A 16648-nucleotide genomic window follows, 5' to 3' on the forward strand; every position below is an offset into this window, starting at 1 on the left:
GTCACAACCTGAAACCTATCAAAACTATGAGATTATCCGTTTAACCAACTCAAAATAGAGCAAGTACAATATTAAAATTAATAATGCAGTCAACCTGCACAGTGGTGCCACAAATAAAACTAGTGACTGTCTGTGTCCTGCCTATCCACAATTGCTAATCATCCGAGTCATGAAAAGTTCAACCTAGAGCAAAGCATTCTGCATATACATAACTCATTAAATAGATGAAGTACAATCCAGAAAAACATACCAAAACTTAAAGACATTGAAGTTGTCACTAAAAATCTTTCAAAAGCTTTGAAGAGCAAAAGAATTTAAGGGTTGAAATTGTCACTATAGATCTTCCAAAAGCTTTGAAGATCAAAAGAATTTAAAGGTTGAAAAAGTGAAAAACAAGAAAGAGAAGACAATCAAAAGTATCAGGAGTCCCAATGGTCCTGTCGTGTGTCAAACTCCCAACTCTTCAAAGGAAGAGTGCCATAAAGTTGAGAGAATCTATTAAGGCAATTGGTCCTCTTCATATAATGCATTTCTGTATCTCTACTGATAGCTGAACTTGAAAATTTTGAAGTGTCTAAAGCCCATGCCGGACGTATGTACTCTACTGTCCGAGATTGAGAGCTGTTGGCAATGAGGAAATTAAGGAGTATGTCTTCACAGTTAAACAGCTTGTCAACAAGAGTCCTCCCCTGTTTTGCCTCTTCACTCCAGTACTTTGCAAATGCAACACTGCTATCAATAAAAGCAGCACCTGTTAGAATCATGTTGTACTCTCTTCTGCTTCGAGCATACTTTTCATTCCTGTATTTTAGTGGGGTTCCATCAATAAGCCTAGGATAAAAGCCCACAATTCGATCTGGATGTTGGCGCCATGCTTTGAAACCCCTCTCAACATCATCACATGTCATCATGATGTCATCATCAAGTTCTAACACTGCCCTGGTTTTGATTTGATGATCAGGTTTGAAGCGATTGTTCAAACTATTTTTCTCTTCAACACGGACTTGCACAGGAACAGCAGAATCAAAGTCAGTTTTGGGATTGGGTGGTTGGCCTTTATTCCAAACAACAACAATCTCTCGCACAGAGGCACAACGAGAGTAGTGGTTGACATACATCTTTAAATTCCACAATCGTGCATCATAAGTCATTGTCAGCATCGTGAACTGTGAAAACTGATTACCAACAGAATAAGGCTCTTCAGCTCCATTGTCTCCTAAATAACATCTTATCCCTATGCACAGACATGCAACACTAATAATGAAGCAGAGGGACAGAAATCCCACATTTGAACACGTGCTAAGCTTTGGAATGGAAGGATTACTCCTGTTTAATCTGGAAAATGCCCCATGTAGCCTGGATGTCATGTGTGGCCGCATCCAGACTGGAAATGAATCATTTCTTTTACCCGCATTGAAAAACTTGCTTGATGGAAGAACGCACTGTGATATGCCAAGCTTAAAGGCTGTTAACAGTATCAAAAGGATCAACACCAGGAGTGATAAGGAACCAACTGCATAACGCCGAAACAGATCACCAGATGGAACTCTATCTCCATCCATCACAGCAATCCATCCACCAGAGGATAGTCTTTGAACATCAAGATTATGACGACGCATCCCATTCCATGAATTTCGACCCTTCTTTGGTTCATTAGTGGTAAAGGGAACCTCAACTTCCTCAAACTCATCAGTACTGAGGACTTTCACATGAAAAATGCGAATATTTTGTCCGTAAGTTTCCCCACAATCTTGCCCAACACGATATAGACGGCCGTCATGTAAGAAAGGCCTACCTCCATTTCGTGCACCAAACTTTCTATCACCATTATGAACAGGATTTTTCTTATGACTTTGCCAAGGACCAAGTGGAGAGTTTGCATAGTATATCTCCAGTTCACCATTTTTGTGAGCTCCAAAACGATGGAAATCAGATGCAAAAATCCAGAACTGACCCTCGTATTCCACTAGTGATGCATCCACAAGTGGCTTATTTATTATCACTCTATCTAGAGTCCAATGCAGTGGAAACTCCAAAGCTCGATAGAGTCGCAAATCACCTTTTTGGCTCCCTTCAGGCATCATGTAAATCTGTCCAAGAGCGAAAAATCAAGAAGTGAAGTTAGAAACATCAAAATGTACAATGCAAATGGTTTTAAAAGTCTTCTAGAACCAAATTTCAGTTTCTTGCATCAGAAATCAAATGGCACCTGTATGTTAACATGCAATTAAACTCCTACCCTCATTGCTCCATCTCTATTCAACCTTTTATGCTATGTCCTGTACAACTAACTTGAAGTGAAATCCTTAGTCAGTATCTTTATCAATCTAAACCAACCAAAATCAACACCAGCAATTCTAAAAGGGATGGACAGCCCTTCCTTTGTGTCCTAGCATGTTTCCCACAACAACATCCATCACAAATCCATTTTGGCTCTCACCCATTCCTCCCTTATCTTCCACTACATCTTCCTTTCCGCTTCCATTAAGTGCACCACATTATCCACCACACACCACACCGGGGGGTATTTGCACATTTAGGCACAACCTTTAGGACCTCTACATACCCATTTCCGAGTGGTGTACCTGTGATGGAGGCTCGACCTCCCCCACACACACACTTTCAGGCTATCACTCTAGGAGCGCATCCCAAACATACTCAAGTGTGGATCGTTTGGTATCGTAATTTGCTTCTATGGCATTACCTAGTGGACCATCAGATCATTATATTGTGCCCCATCCAACATTTGGACAAGGCTATCGTATCCCAATGCCTCCACCTACACTTATAGTATCTTATGGACCTATGTCCATTTCGGTACCCCCGTAGCAATCAGCACTCCTTGGACATCAACGGCCTATTTCTGCCTATCCACCTTTACCTCCTCCTGCTTCTCATTCACTACCACCACCACCATCTTATCCCATCTATCCATCTTCACAAACACCTAATGGTTCTAGTTCCTCGTCTACCAAGCATGCATTTAAAGGCAAAACTCTTTTCAACGAGTCAACCTACACCACTTGATCAAATTTGATGCGGCATGTCTTAAACTCTCAAAAACCTATGGGATTCAGTGCAACAGTTGGAACCCCAACCTGATCCCGCTCTTGTTCCATACAAGGTCGTCCGCTCATGGAAGCCTCATAACAACTCTGCTATTGTCGAGCTTATGCACGGCTTGTTGCTTGAGTTTCACCAAACCTTGCATATTCCATCTCATTTCTCAGTTTGTATTTCAATACACCTAAGATGTCACATTGAATTGCTTGCATGCATGTGTTGAGATATGTTTGGTGTACTTCTTCTTATGGTCTAGCATATGGCCATGGTTTGCTTTTGCAGGGGTACACTCGTTCAAACCGAGTTGGAGATCTCAACACACTACATTATCATGATGGCTAAATCTTTTCCTTGGGCATGGCTCCCATTTCTTGATCCGTGGCTGCAATTGAGGCAGAGTAGCCCTCTTGGACAGTACCACAAAGGAGCTCTACCTGAGGGGCTTATTAGCAACACTACATTTTCCATGTGCTTCACCCATTGTCCTTTGCTACAATAACTAGAGTGCCATGCACTAGCTAGTAAACCCATCATCAATCCATGGGCATGGCATATTCATGTTCATTTCGCCAAAGAGCAAGTTAAACTAGGTACCATCCACCTAGAGTTTGTACCTTCATTTGATAATTTTACAAACATTTTGACAAAGGCAGTCAATCGACCAATTCTACAACCATCCAAGATCAGTGTGGGTGTACCCTCCCCTACTCCTTCAAATTCATAGGGAGAGGTGATTCCCTCTAACTTTCCCTTCCGCATTGAGAGGGGGGGCCTTCTTCTCTTAAGAGTGATAGGATTTTGGTTCATTGTTTATTATTTTGTACACTGTATCATTACCCGCATCCTTTCAATGACTATGATTGTAAAAAGACGCTTGGACAAGTGAATAATTCCCCTGTGAGGGCATTGTCCATGTGGCACCATTGCATAGCATTTTGCATTGCCTGTTGCATAACCCCATGCATTGGCATTCTATTCTTGTAAACATGCATCTATGCGCATTTATCCCCTTTCAGTCAAAAAGTGATCAACCTTGGATCCACCGTATACGCAACAGCTAACATGGCAATCTCCTAGGGCACTCTCCCTTGCTTCCATCTATCTTTCTTGCTTCTCCATATACCCCATGAATCTATACGCATTTATCCCCTTTCAATCAAAGAGTGGTTAACCTTGGATCCACCATATACGCAGCAGCTAACATGGCAATCTCCTAGGGCACTCTCCCTTGCTTCCATCTATCTTTCTTGCTTCTCCATATACCCCCCATAGATTTCTTCATCACATCAACCCCCAATGGCAGGCGATAGCTCGTTCATTTTGTGATGTTTGCATCTAACCATCCCTTTATTCTTCCCTCGGGCCCAAGGGCACACATTACTCAATAGGACAAACACTAATTGAAAACCTACACTTAATGCTAAATCAAATCAAAGGTTAAAAGCCCTTCCCAAAATTGTTTTAAAAAGTCCACTGTGGTTCTGCCTTTGCAAGTCTTCATAGGCCATTCGGCATCCAAGGAGCACCCTTAGTCTGATACCTTGGCTTATCTAGGGTGATCACTTGGGCTCTCTTGGTAAAATAACCGCCTCTGTAGTCTTGGTAAGTCAGTAGGCAATCAACGAGCACCCTTTGCCCTATGCCCTAGCTGCTTTAGGGTGGGACGCCTAAAAAAAATGAAAATATGGGCTTGGGGAGTACAATTTCTTTCTGATTCTAGTTTTGGGCTTGAGATGGGGTGTTGAGTTAAAAATGCATTACATACTGATTTAACCACATTAAACAATCCCAAAACAAGTGTGATTAATCAAATTATGGAAACTTTCATTTTTTTAAAAATGTGTTCCTGTTCCATAAGCCATACCCTAATGTGGGAGGATTATTACCTAAATAGACAAGCCGCCCACAACTTAATCTTAATCTTAATCTTGTTTTTGCAACTCATAGGTGCCTTCTCTCTGCTATCCACACCCCATTCACAAAAGATATTTCAATTCGAGCCACTGGCCCCTACTTGCTATCATCAATCGCCTACTATTGAGCCTATCTACTGCTGTTTGTGACTGTTTCCAGCCTTCCAGCTTGCTGTCCAGCTAGGCAACCATAATTTGCACCTTCTCCAGCTGCTGCCGACTGCCACTTGGCCTGTTTCCTGCCTTTGCTGCACCATACGACCAGCCTGATTTGCATTTTGCTAATCCTAGAGCCACTTGACCTGCAACATCATCGTAAACATATGTGTTTGCTGTTTCTGGAGCTGCTTGATTTGCCATGTCATCAGCAGTGCTGCCTTTACCAGATTTGTTGTATCGCTAGGCTGCCACATCATTAGTAATTGCTGTGTTTGCTGTCCATTTGCTCCAATTGTTCGTCTATCATGGATCAGGCCATCACAAAGCTGTTTGCTGCTTCTAGCCATCTTCAAAGACTGCCTGCTGCATTTTAGGAACCATCCAAGTACAACATACTCTTCCACTCAGTCTTTGCCCCAATCCTTAAGACACGGAAGTTTGGGGATCAGTTTTCACCTTACATAGTGTATTTGCTGCATTGAGCATTGCACTTATTCATTGTTCAGATTTCTTTCATCTTCTGTGTTGATTGTCTCTACGTTATCCCTAACCCTAACTGTGTTTCTTTATTAGTATGTGTGTTTGACATACGATTGTGTTTGTATTCTGTAGACACGCATTTCTTTACATCTGGTGTTGTTGGTGAGCAACCAAATACAAATGCTTTAGACTATGTCATGCATGGGGCAAAGTGAGGGGTCAACATGCTTTAGTTTTCTTTGATGCAAGTGCTCATGCAAACTTCATATCTCTAGAATTGGCAACCAAGTTGGGCTACAACATCTTCATCTACTAACCTTTCTTCTAGGGATCATTCACCAAAACCCAACTCTCCTTCATCTCATATTCCTTCACAACATGCATCTCAATTAAGGCACTCAATTGACGAGATTGATTACCTCTTGTCAAAAGATGACGTACCAGCCAGACTAGGGTTTGCGAGGAGGAACACAGAGTAAACTTGCTAAACACTGAGAAGAGAAGAGAAGAGAGAAGAAACTCTAATGAATGGAATGATGAAGATTTGAATCATGGAGTGAATGTGATATAAGGGAACAAGGGTGCCGTAACACAAGGAAGATGATGAAGACAGCCACGAACCATGAACTGCAATATCCTCCTGAAGGGGTATGAGGGTAGTGGAGAGGCTAGAGAGAGGAGGTGACGGACTGAATGAATGAGCCGTAAAGAATGAGTGACAGAGGCAACCTATAAATAGGCAAGAGACTGTCTAGGATGGCACCCGGAGGGAGGGCGTCAATTGTCTAGGGTGGCGCCCCACTGTGGGGGCGCCCAGCCCCTTTTTGGGGCTGTCCACTGTGAAACCCTAAATGCAAAACGCAAAACACAAAACTACAAGTGAAGGGTTTCTTGACACCCCCTCTCTGGCCCAAAAAGAGGAACAAGAGAAGAGTGAGGTGGAGATGAAATGCTACATGCTGAAGAATGCTCATGCAACAAGTGCCGCTTGGACAATGTTTCTTGTGGGAAAATTGTTCGCTTGCCCAAGCGCCCTAGTACAAAAAACATGCAGTGCATAGAAGAAGGTAAAAGGCCTCCGCCAAGGTGTGAGAAGGATGGAGCGGGGGGTGGGGACCCCCTTTGAAACTGGAGGAATAAGAGTCCCCTCTAAAGTCACAATAGATAAAGATGCCCCCGCAGAGGGCAAAGAAAGATCATCCCTCTCTAAATCCCCCTCTGAGGTGGATAGGGAATCCAAAAACTCATTAATCACGGACTCCGAAATGTCTAAGGATGAAGGAAGTGCCACCGGTCGCGCCAAAGAAGGTGTCTGGGGTGGTGAAGAACTCTCAAAGGTGGCCTCTCGAACCTGAGTAAGCGAGGGTGAAGGGTGGGGCTCAGACTGAGCAATGAGTGGGCAACAATTGCTGCTTCTCAATGGAGCGGACCAAGAAGCCAAAGAAAAGGAAGGAGTCGAGTAGCCATTGTTTCTCAAAGGAGCGGATTGACAAGGAGATAGGATCAAACAATCATTGTCTCTCGATGGAGCAGACTGCAAAACCACAAGCCGTGGTAGCCATTGTACCCGAAAATAGGTGGAAGAAGACTCCCTTTGGCATTGCAATGATCTCCAAGAGGTTGTAGTGCCAATTGATCCTCCATGTGCTCGAAAGGACTTAATGCACATCGGATGTGTCTTATTGCCTTGAGCATAGTACTCTAATAGCCGATGCAAAACAATCTCTGTGGCCCAAAAAGAAGAGATGGCACAAGGAGTGCCTGGTGGACGACGCACATACTTCGTAGGGGTGGGGAGCAAAGGTCAAAGTCGGCAAGCATCGGTCGTGTGTCCGGTGATGCCACAATAGGAGCACCCAATAGTCTGGTCATCTGTTGGTAAAGAAGCCATGGGTACCAGTGTGTCTTGCTGAAAAAGAAAGAGGTCAACCACGAACCATGAACTGCAATGTCCGCCTCAAGGGCTAGGAGGGCAGTGGAAGGGCTGGAAGTGAGTTGCCAATGGGAGAAGGATGCGACCAACAGTAAGAGGTTGCAACCAATAGAAAAACGCAGGTGAGGAGAGAGAAAGTCTAAAAACGCAGGCTGTAGGAGAGAAAACAGCAAACGCAGGCAGTGGAGAGAGAAAATCTGTTGCGACACGTTGAGGAGAAAATCTGTTGTGGCAGGTTGAGGAGAGAAAAACAGCAACCAGGTTGCAGAGAACAGCCAGGGGCAGCAGGGAGAAGCCGCCAACGGTCTAGCTGAGCCGCCAACAGCAGGGAGGTGGAGGCAGCAGCAGCAGCCCTAAACGCAAGCTGGAAAACAACAAACGCAAGAGGGAGCAGCCACTAGTTAGAATGTTGATGCACTGGAATAAGGAAAGTGGATACCGAACCCGCCACCGATATTTGCCTTCACTAGAGTGGAGGATCTTTGCCACTGTTTGAGCAGATCTAGCTCTGATACCATGTCAAAAGATGACGTACCAACGAGACAATAAGATTTGCAGGGAGGAACACAAAGTGAACTCGGTAAACATTGAGAAGAGAAGAGAAGAGAGAAGAAACTTTGATGAATGACAAAGATCTGAATCATGGAGTGAATGTGATACAAGGGAACAAGGGTGTCGTAGCACAAGGAAGATTATGAAGATAGCCACAAACCACAAACCACAATGTCCTCCTAAAGGGGTGTGAGGGTAGTGGAGAGGCTGGAGAGAGGAGGTGACGGACTAAATGAATCAACCATAAAGAATGAGTGACAGAGGCAGCCTAGAAATAGGCAAGAGACTGTATAGGGTGGCACCCAAAGGGAGGGCGTCAACTATCTAGGGTGGCGCCCCCAAGCCCTTTTTGGGTTTGTCCACTGTGAAACCCTAAATGCAAAACACAGAACGCAAAATTGCAGGTGAAGGGTTTCTCAACACCCCCTCTCGATTGAGGAAACTATCCACTTAGGACACAATCAAAGTCCAAATCTTCACAATCAAGCTTAGTGGCAAGTTTATGCAAACCATTTTTGTGTGATTCTAATTATGTCTAAACTGCTCCTTCAATTATGCAAGGATCAATTCTAAGCCCCCATGGAGACCTAGATCAATACCAATAAAGACTCTACGACCAAAGATGTTCTACGAGGTAAACCTTTATCTTGTACTTCATTTGAGTAGGAGTTTGGTGCTTCATATTCATCCTCATATTTCTTGCTCTTCCCTCCCACACTCACATTTAAATTTTAGATTCATCTACATTGCACCTAGAAACCTACTTTAAACATACCATACGTTATCCAATCTCAGCACACATTATCTTTGATGCACATTTAGGCTTTAGGCCATCACTAGACACTTCACAGGTGTACCACTTTGCACCTAATGCTTTGTTGCCAAGAATGCCACACATACACTATGTACCTTCCCCATCTCCGCAAGTGTCACCCTCTGTTCTTTGATTTAGTGGTGTGCGGAATGCCCCTCCAACACAATGTTCCACCCTCCCTAGTTGCTCAAATGCACAAATCTCCCTCACGTTGATGAGTCACCACCTCCATTGAAGGAAACAAGGAGTAAAAAGGAATAGCCTACACATTTTGACCTAGTTCCACCATTCCCAATTGATCCTAAATATGGACCACATTCTAATGTCAATGCTCAGTCTCCTTCCTAGAAGAAAAAGGGGAGTGATTAAGTCAAGACATCACAAGGACCCTTCTAGCATTACCTACCTTTAAAAAACAAGTTGTATATATTTTGCCAAAGACTTGGCCATGTAGATGATAATTCACTCAAAGGCCATGTAGATGATAATTCCCTTTGCATTTCATACTCATTATCATCTTTGTAAAAGGACACTTGAACAATTTCCCCACAAGGGACATTGTCCATGTGACACCTTGTTGCATGTGCATTCTCATCATGTACCATTATGCATCTCATTGAACAAAGCACCTATGAGCACCTTGCTCACATTGGATCCTGAAGAGTTTCCACCTACGGTTCTATCACCATCATACCTCCCCATCCTTCTTCACTATTCCTTCATCATCGAAACCCTTGTGGGTGACATCGTACATGCTCTCTAGTTTATGATTTGTGAACCAACCACCCCTTTTTTGTCCATGGCCCTGTTACATTCACCCCTCCAAAAAAAAAAAGTTCAAAGTGGCTCAGCATCACCTTTGTAAGTCCTACTACATCATTAGGCAGTTGACAAACACCCTTTGTCCAATGACTTGGCATCTCTAGGACGGCCCTTTGGACTCCCGAAGTAAGACAACCATCACCTTTATAGTCTTGATAGATTCTTGAGCAGCCAACATGCACCCATTGACTAATACCCTAGTTGTTTGGGGGTGGGACGTCTCAAAATACACACGAGATGAGCTATGCTTGCAGTCCCTTTTTGGTTCTAGTTTTGGGTCTAAGAGAGGTGTTAAGCTAAAAAAGGCACACAACACATCAAAACTTCATTGGCTTATTAAACAACCCTAGAACTCAAATTTGATCGATGTGTTTCAATGTCCCATAAGCAAACTCCTCTACTTTCAGTTGGTTCATCATCTATAAATAGAGAGTGTGCAAGGTCACCTTGCATCCTTTGTTTTAAAAGTTATCCCAATTTATCACTTGCATCCTAGTTAACCCCTGTCTATATCAGCTCCACTCCTCCAACTGGCTATTGTGATGTTCCTCAACTAGCACCCTCCATCCATTAGGCGCCTACGGTCCACATTTCACTCTAGCTCCTACAGTGGCCATTGACACTTGTCACCTTTATCCTCATGACTTCTTCAAACTTCATTTTGCCTCAGCAATTGTTGTCTCCATTCAACCTATTGCTATGATCATCTCCAACTGTAACCCCTTACTTTGGCAACTCCTACATTTTGTGTTTTGCCCTAGCTTGCTAACATTATCATCATCTGCAACAACACATGGTCTTTGTGTTTGCAGTGCTTTTCTTCATCAGCCTCCACTCCAACTAGTAGTTGTTGCACTCAGATCTGCCTTTGGTGGATGACACAAACATCGACACCTCCCTCTATCAAAAGTGGATGCAGCAATGGAAGCATAGAAAACTAATGTAATAGATTATTTAACACAAGAGAAAAGAGATAAGAGAAATAATGTGAAAAGAACAACATTACATGAAGAACTCTGAAAAAAAGAGATGCTTGAGAAATGGAATCCATATATCAAGACATGAGACAATATAGAAAGAACATGTGTCACTAGCTGTATGGGCACCAACACCGGCTCCTCTCTCAAACACAACCTACATGTAGGTGTATGCTCTGTGTGTGTGTGTGTGTGTGTGTGTGTGTGTGTGTGTGTGTAAAACTATGGAGGAGGAAGCACCTATAAGTAGGCAAAAAACATGAACACGTCAACCGACATCTGGTGGCCCAAAAATACACATCGGCCAGCCATCACGACTAATAGGAAATGCCCAGCCCACTAGAACATCCACAAACTCACACATAAGCTGATTAACCTACTAACACCCTCAACCTACTCCCACGAGGACCACCGGCTGTTAAACAGCTCTCCCTTCATTCCTTTATTCATTCACTATTCAATTATCTTCATTTTCGCATTTTTGCATTAGTATTGGGGCTCAATGTGTCTCAATCATGGGCATACACTCTATTTGCAAATACTAGCATATCCCCACACCATACACACCATATGCTTTGGAGTAGTGACATGGTCCCAAGACACCCAAATCTAACCCAAATGATTTCATTGTTTCTTCCAGAGCATAAACGGATTGGTTGCACCAATTCATCCAAAGATGTTTGGGTTCACGAGAGCAATGGAGGAAGAATGAGATCATACTAATCCCAAAACAATCACATATCTAACATGCACAAAAGACAAAGAGACTCACCTGCCCATTGTACTCAAATATGAATGGATAAGAAAGATGCCATTCTTCATCTAAAGCAACTCCAAGATACCTCCATGTAATACCCCCATCCAGGCTCTTCGCTACACCAATGTCACCTTGTTTCGTGATGCCATTTTTGGACTCAAAAAATAGATAAAGTGCTTCGCCCTGCATCAATTATGACCACATGAAAATAGAGGAGAAAAAGAAGTGCCTATGAATTAGCTGCAAGGTTTGAACACCATAACACAAAGGCTGCAAGGTTTGAACACCATAACACAAAGGTTGAATGATGTCATGCAAGGATTTGAACATGAAGGAAAACAGATGAGGATCATAACCAGACATTTGAAATGCACCAGAGAAAGCCAAACAAATACTGCTTGTAAAACATTGAAACAGGGGAAAACTCATCAGGCAGCACCACCATCTGAAACCTTGCACGCCAATTTAATTATATGCTTGATTCTTCTCTATAGAAAGCCAACAAAGCAGACAGCTGTGCTGTTGATCGATAAGAAAACTGAAGTAAGTAATGAGCCACTTGTTGCTGATTATCATACCTGGAGAAAGAGAAAGGGATCTGCCACAAAATTGCTCAGATGGCCCACATTAGATGCCGATGCACAAGTCAAAATTGGGTTTGCAACAGGCCAAGCAGCAGCTCCATCATTATTAAGATTCTCCTGCGGCATTGCAAAATGGGGATTAGAACTAAGGTTCTAAAACGCATGACATGCTGCTGACACTGTAACTCTGTCTTTGAACAGAAGCCTCTATCACATCCAGGAATCTCAGCAAAGTATGTACGACATCATTAATTTAGGTGATATGCACCTGCTACTTGCTAGAGACAGATGTTGAAAATGTGCCTTGCTATAACATTTGAGTTGTTGGAGCTGTATGTATATGTTAGACTGGTTCCAACAGCAAGCATTACTGGTATCATTTAGTTTGACTATGGTGTTAAGCTGAGTTTCTTTTCCAGACAGTAGCTTGAAGAAGGTGATGCACGCTCATACCAGCTCAATAGGCCGCAGGCTGAAGGGATCAGGGCCAAAGTAGACTCCAATTGCCCAGGATCCTTCATTGTCTTCCTGGCACCCGAACCCCGACAAGGTGCGGTCCTGGCTGAAAGGCGGGAATGTGATCCACATGAAGACGATGGCAGAGGCAACGAGGGTGACAGACAAGGCAAGCAGGAAAGCTAAGGCAGGGGGGATGGGGCATGTGCGGTGGCTGTTCCTGCTGAAGGACGGGGAATCCCATCTCCACCTGCACCTGCACTTGAGGCTGAGATCGCAGCAACCCACAGCTGAATTTGGGCTTGTATGATCCTTCCCACCCATGGATGGATGGGTTATTTCTGGGTTTTTGCTTGATCAATGTGATTCTTCTTCTTCTTCTTCTTCTGCATCAATCATCGTCGACTCCTTCTTCTTCCGCCAATTTAAAGGAACCCCCCCCCCCCCCCCCCCCCCGGCCACAAAAAAGAAAATAATTATGCTGAGGTCAATGTTCTTCTCGCTACCCCCGGTCAAGGAAAGGTAGATCAAGACCATAAGGATGTGTCTGTCCTGTAAAAGACGACGCCGCCCTTATGCGGTAGACATGCCTGCCACTGCAATCTGGAATCTGGATACAAAACAACAAAGAGAAGACGTGAGTGCTGACAGTTCCTAGCCTCTCTCTTTTGGACGCCATTATATATATATAGGCCACGCGCGCAGCCCACGTTTCTCAAGTTCAGTGGCCCCAGCTAGCGAGCCATTAGAGGGCCTTCACACGTAAACTGTGATCGGAACCTTACGCATTTCTTATCAAGCAAGTGATTCTTCATTGGGATGCAGTTCATATCCTTCTCCACAGTTTCTTTATGCCCGGTATACCAGCAGCAAACTCTACATGCCTAGCTTGGCAAATTCTTTACATCCACAAGTTTGCGTGGTTAAGTTACATGACGGCGGGTGGGTGGTTTACTTGACCCCTTTCAACTTCTGTATCATGACTTCTGGAGTTGATGCACTCCCATGGAGGTACTCTATGAACTATCTAGAGTTAAAATGACATGGTGGTCATATTCATTGGTAGGTTTTTGCCTTCCCTCTCCTTGAGCCTCCTTTCTCTCACCTCTCTCTCCTCCAAATGCTTGTACACAAATCCTCTCTCCTTGTCGATACTGCTTGGGTCCAAGTTAAGTTTAGAAATGTGTGGATGTGATACCTTCGCTTTAGTTTGCTCCACACCCAAGCCCATTGGCTTGGCCCTAGCATTTGGAAGAGGTTGAATTGTGACCTATTAATGAAAAAATTACAGTACCAGTGATTTCATAACTAAAATATTCGAAAAGCAGCCTCTTATCATCAGGACAAACTTCAATGTTAAATGGTTTTTGGAAATTCCAACCTAAAAAGCACATTAAAAGTTTTTTTTTTTCAAACATTGTTCGAGACCTTGAAAAGTGTAGGCTACTCCGAGCTTCTTAGGCCTTCATATGAAATCCTTTACTTCCCTTGAAATTGTGACCAAAGACTAAAGCCTCAAATTGGCTTTCATGCTTTGAGGAGCCTTCAAATATTTTTGCGTATAGTAAGCAAGTTGCAAGTTTCACTTAGTGCATCACCCCCTTTTTCACGCAAATTTTATGACTTCGTCACAAATAGATATTGCTTTTAGAAATAGCCACTTCTAGCATTTTCAAGGTTTTGTAAGGACTTAAGTTAACTCTTCTAAGATTTTGAAGTCTTTTTATGTTTATATTATGTGCTAAGAAGTCATCTTATTTTCGTCTTTTTAAGTTTATGAAAAGAGTGGTGTTTAATAAAGCACAATAATTTTATTAAGTAAATATTTACTCAAAAATATATTGTAAATTTTTATTTCTTTGAAGTATTTTTTAAAATACTTTACATGTTTCATAAAACATAGATTTTGATTACAACCTTAAATGAAATATTATTGACATATATTTTTTGAATGTATAAAAACATATGGATTACAATATTTGAATAAATATGCATACCATAGTGCACTATCACTTCAATCAAGTTGTCACAAGCAATGGAACAAAAACTCCTATTTAAAATTTATTTATTATACTTGTAACCTTTGTACTAAAGCCTAAGGGTTAGGCAATTGTTTTTGTAACTTTAGAATAGATTTATTAGGTAAGAGTTAGGGAAAATAAGTAGCCAAAACCATGGCATTTAGGAAAGGAAAGGAAATTCCCAAAAGGATGCTTTTCATACTTCTAAAGCACAAAATCTAAGAAATACAAATTCATAAATGCATGCATGAGAGAGGTGCTTACTCATGCATAGAAGAAGATTATACCCATTCTTCTTGTCATGCACTTTGGTCTCTATTTCCTCTCTTACAATTTGTGTGCTTTCTCAGTTTTACTCAGTAATTGTTATTGTACGATAAAAGGCTATAACACTCGTGTCAGAGCAAGGTGAGTCCACACATCAATATCAAAAGGAACCAAAGAAGCCATACAATTACAATTATTGAGTCTAAATTGAGAGAACATACAAATTGTAAGAGAGAATACTTGAATTGTAAGAGAGGAAATAGAGAGAAGAGTGCACTACAAGAAGAATAGGTACAATCTCCTCCCATGCATGAGTGAGCACCTCTCATGCATGTATGGATTTTTATTTCTAAGCTTTTGTACTCTAAAATCATGAAAAGCATCATTTTGGGATTTTTGCTTTACTTGAGTGAATGCCATGGTTTTGGCTAATTATTTTCTCTAACTCCTATCCAATGAACCTATTCTAAAGTTACAAAAATAATGGCCTAATCCTTAGGCTTTAGTACAAGGTTATAATCATAATGAATAAATCCACATGTACACCCACACAACCATAAATATATAAACCCACTTGTGTGTGCACAAATAAACCCATGCTAGAGTACCACCTAATAATAATTATTAAATAACCCCCGCATCCATAGTGTACTTCACTAAAAAATAGAAAATATATATACAACTTCGTCTAATATCTACTAACTAGAAACATGAAATAGTAAATTAGTTCCCTATTGTACAACTTTGTCTAATTCTACTAACCAAAAACACAAAATAATACATTAGTTTCCTACTTCTATCTATCAAGTAGAGTGCAACTAATGTCACATACTTGCAAACATGTAATAAGTCATTATCGTGTGACAAAGAAACAATTGACAATCCACAAAAACAAATGAATAAATAACATCTTATTTTCATATCAATTATCAGCCCAACTCAAAGTTTGCCAACCGCTTACCAAAACCATCATTAGATCGGTGTTGCAGGGACCCTTACATATTACCCACTGCTCTTGTTTATTAACTACAAAAGGCAAGTGCCTTCTTAAGACAATAGGTCGCCTTGCCATCCTGAGTTGCCAAAATTGAGGTGTAGACAACCCCCATTTAGTATCCAATATGTCAAAACAAAAAGTAGATGGCCTATTAAGCACTAGCTATGTTTTTTCTTTCATCAAGGCACTTAAGCAAACGTGTAGCCTGATCAACAACAAAGTTATTATCTATTCTTCCTAGCGCAATAGACTGGTAGCCTCATCTTTAGCAATCTAGATCCAAAAGGTTGTAATACTTAAACAAAGCCTTAAAGTGGCCCATCTTCTTCTAGATTTTTCTTTTTCAAAAGTAAGGGCTAGATAGGAATATGCTTCCAAAATTTGATGCCTTCAACCAAAGCTTGTATAAGCCGTAATAAGGCTTAAAAGTAAAGCCTTTACGGCTCACTATAGCTTTGGCTCATTCTTATCACACTCTCATATTCGGAACACACAACAAGCCATATTGGCACACATATTTTCTTTTTGGGCTCAAAGATTTTCCATGAAGAAGGACTAGCTTCAAATTTTGTGATGTTTATATCAACATTTCCAAGTGATGCATCAACACTCTCGATCTTTTAACTAGAACCAATAGAGCATCTCAAGCTAAAATAAAACAAGATGCAAACTAATACAAGCAACTCCAAGTTTGAGGTTTACCTCTTATAAGTGTTATAAGTCACTTTCTTAGGATGTTTTTCTATTTAAAAGCTAGGCTTGTTAGGCTAGAATATTAAGGAAAAATATATATATGTGTGCATGTGCATGTGTGTGTGTGTGTGTGTGTGTGTGTGTGTGTGTGTGTGTGTGT

At 41.7% G+C, this 16648-nt stretch overlaps 1 protein-coding gene across 1 annotated transcript; it reads right to left on the reverse strand.

The window, feature by feature from the left end:
• Positions 1-261: 261 nt before the first annotated feature.
• Positions 262-12927, reverse strand: LOC148036461 (glucosamine inositolphosphorylceramide transferase 1-like). Its single transcript, XM_087678440.1, has 4 exons — positions 12508-12927; positions 12049-12171; positions 11486-11653; positions 262-2090 (listed from the first exon to the last, which is right to left on the reverse strand). Exons 1-4 carry the CDS (start codon positions 12832-12834, stop codon positions 420-422), a joined length of 2289 nt encoding a protein of 762 aa, XP_087534566.1. The 5' UTR covers positions 12835-12927; the 3' UTR covers positions 262-419.
• Positions 12928-16648: the final 3721 nt, after the last annotated feature.

The sequence above is a fragment of the Lygodium microphyllum genome, chromosome 5 (genome assembly GCF_053477565.2).
Source record: "Lygodium microphyllum isolate KBCC chromosome 5, Lygodium_microphyllum_v1.1.10, whole genome shotgun sequence".
Lineage (NCBI taxonomy): Eukaryota > Viridiplantae > Streptophyta > Polypodiopsida > Schizaeales > Lygodiaceae > Lygodium > Lygodium microphyllum.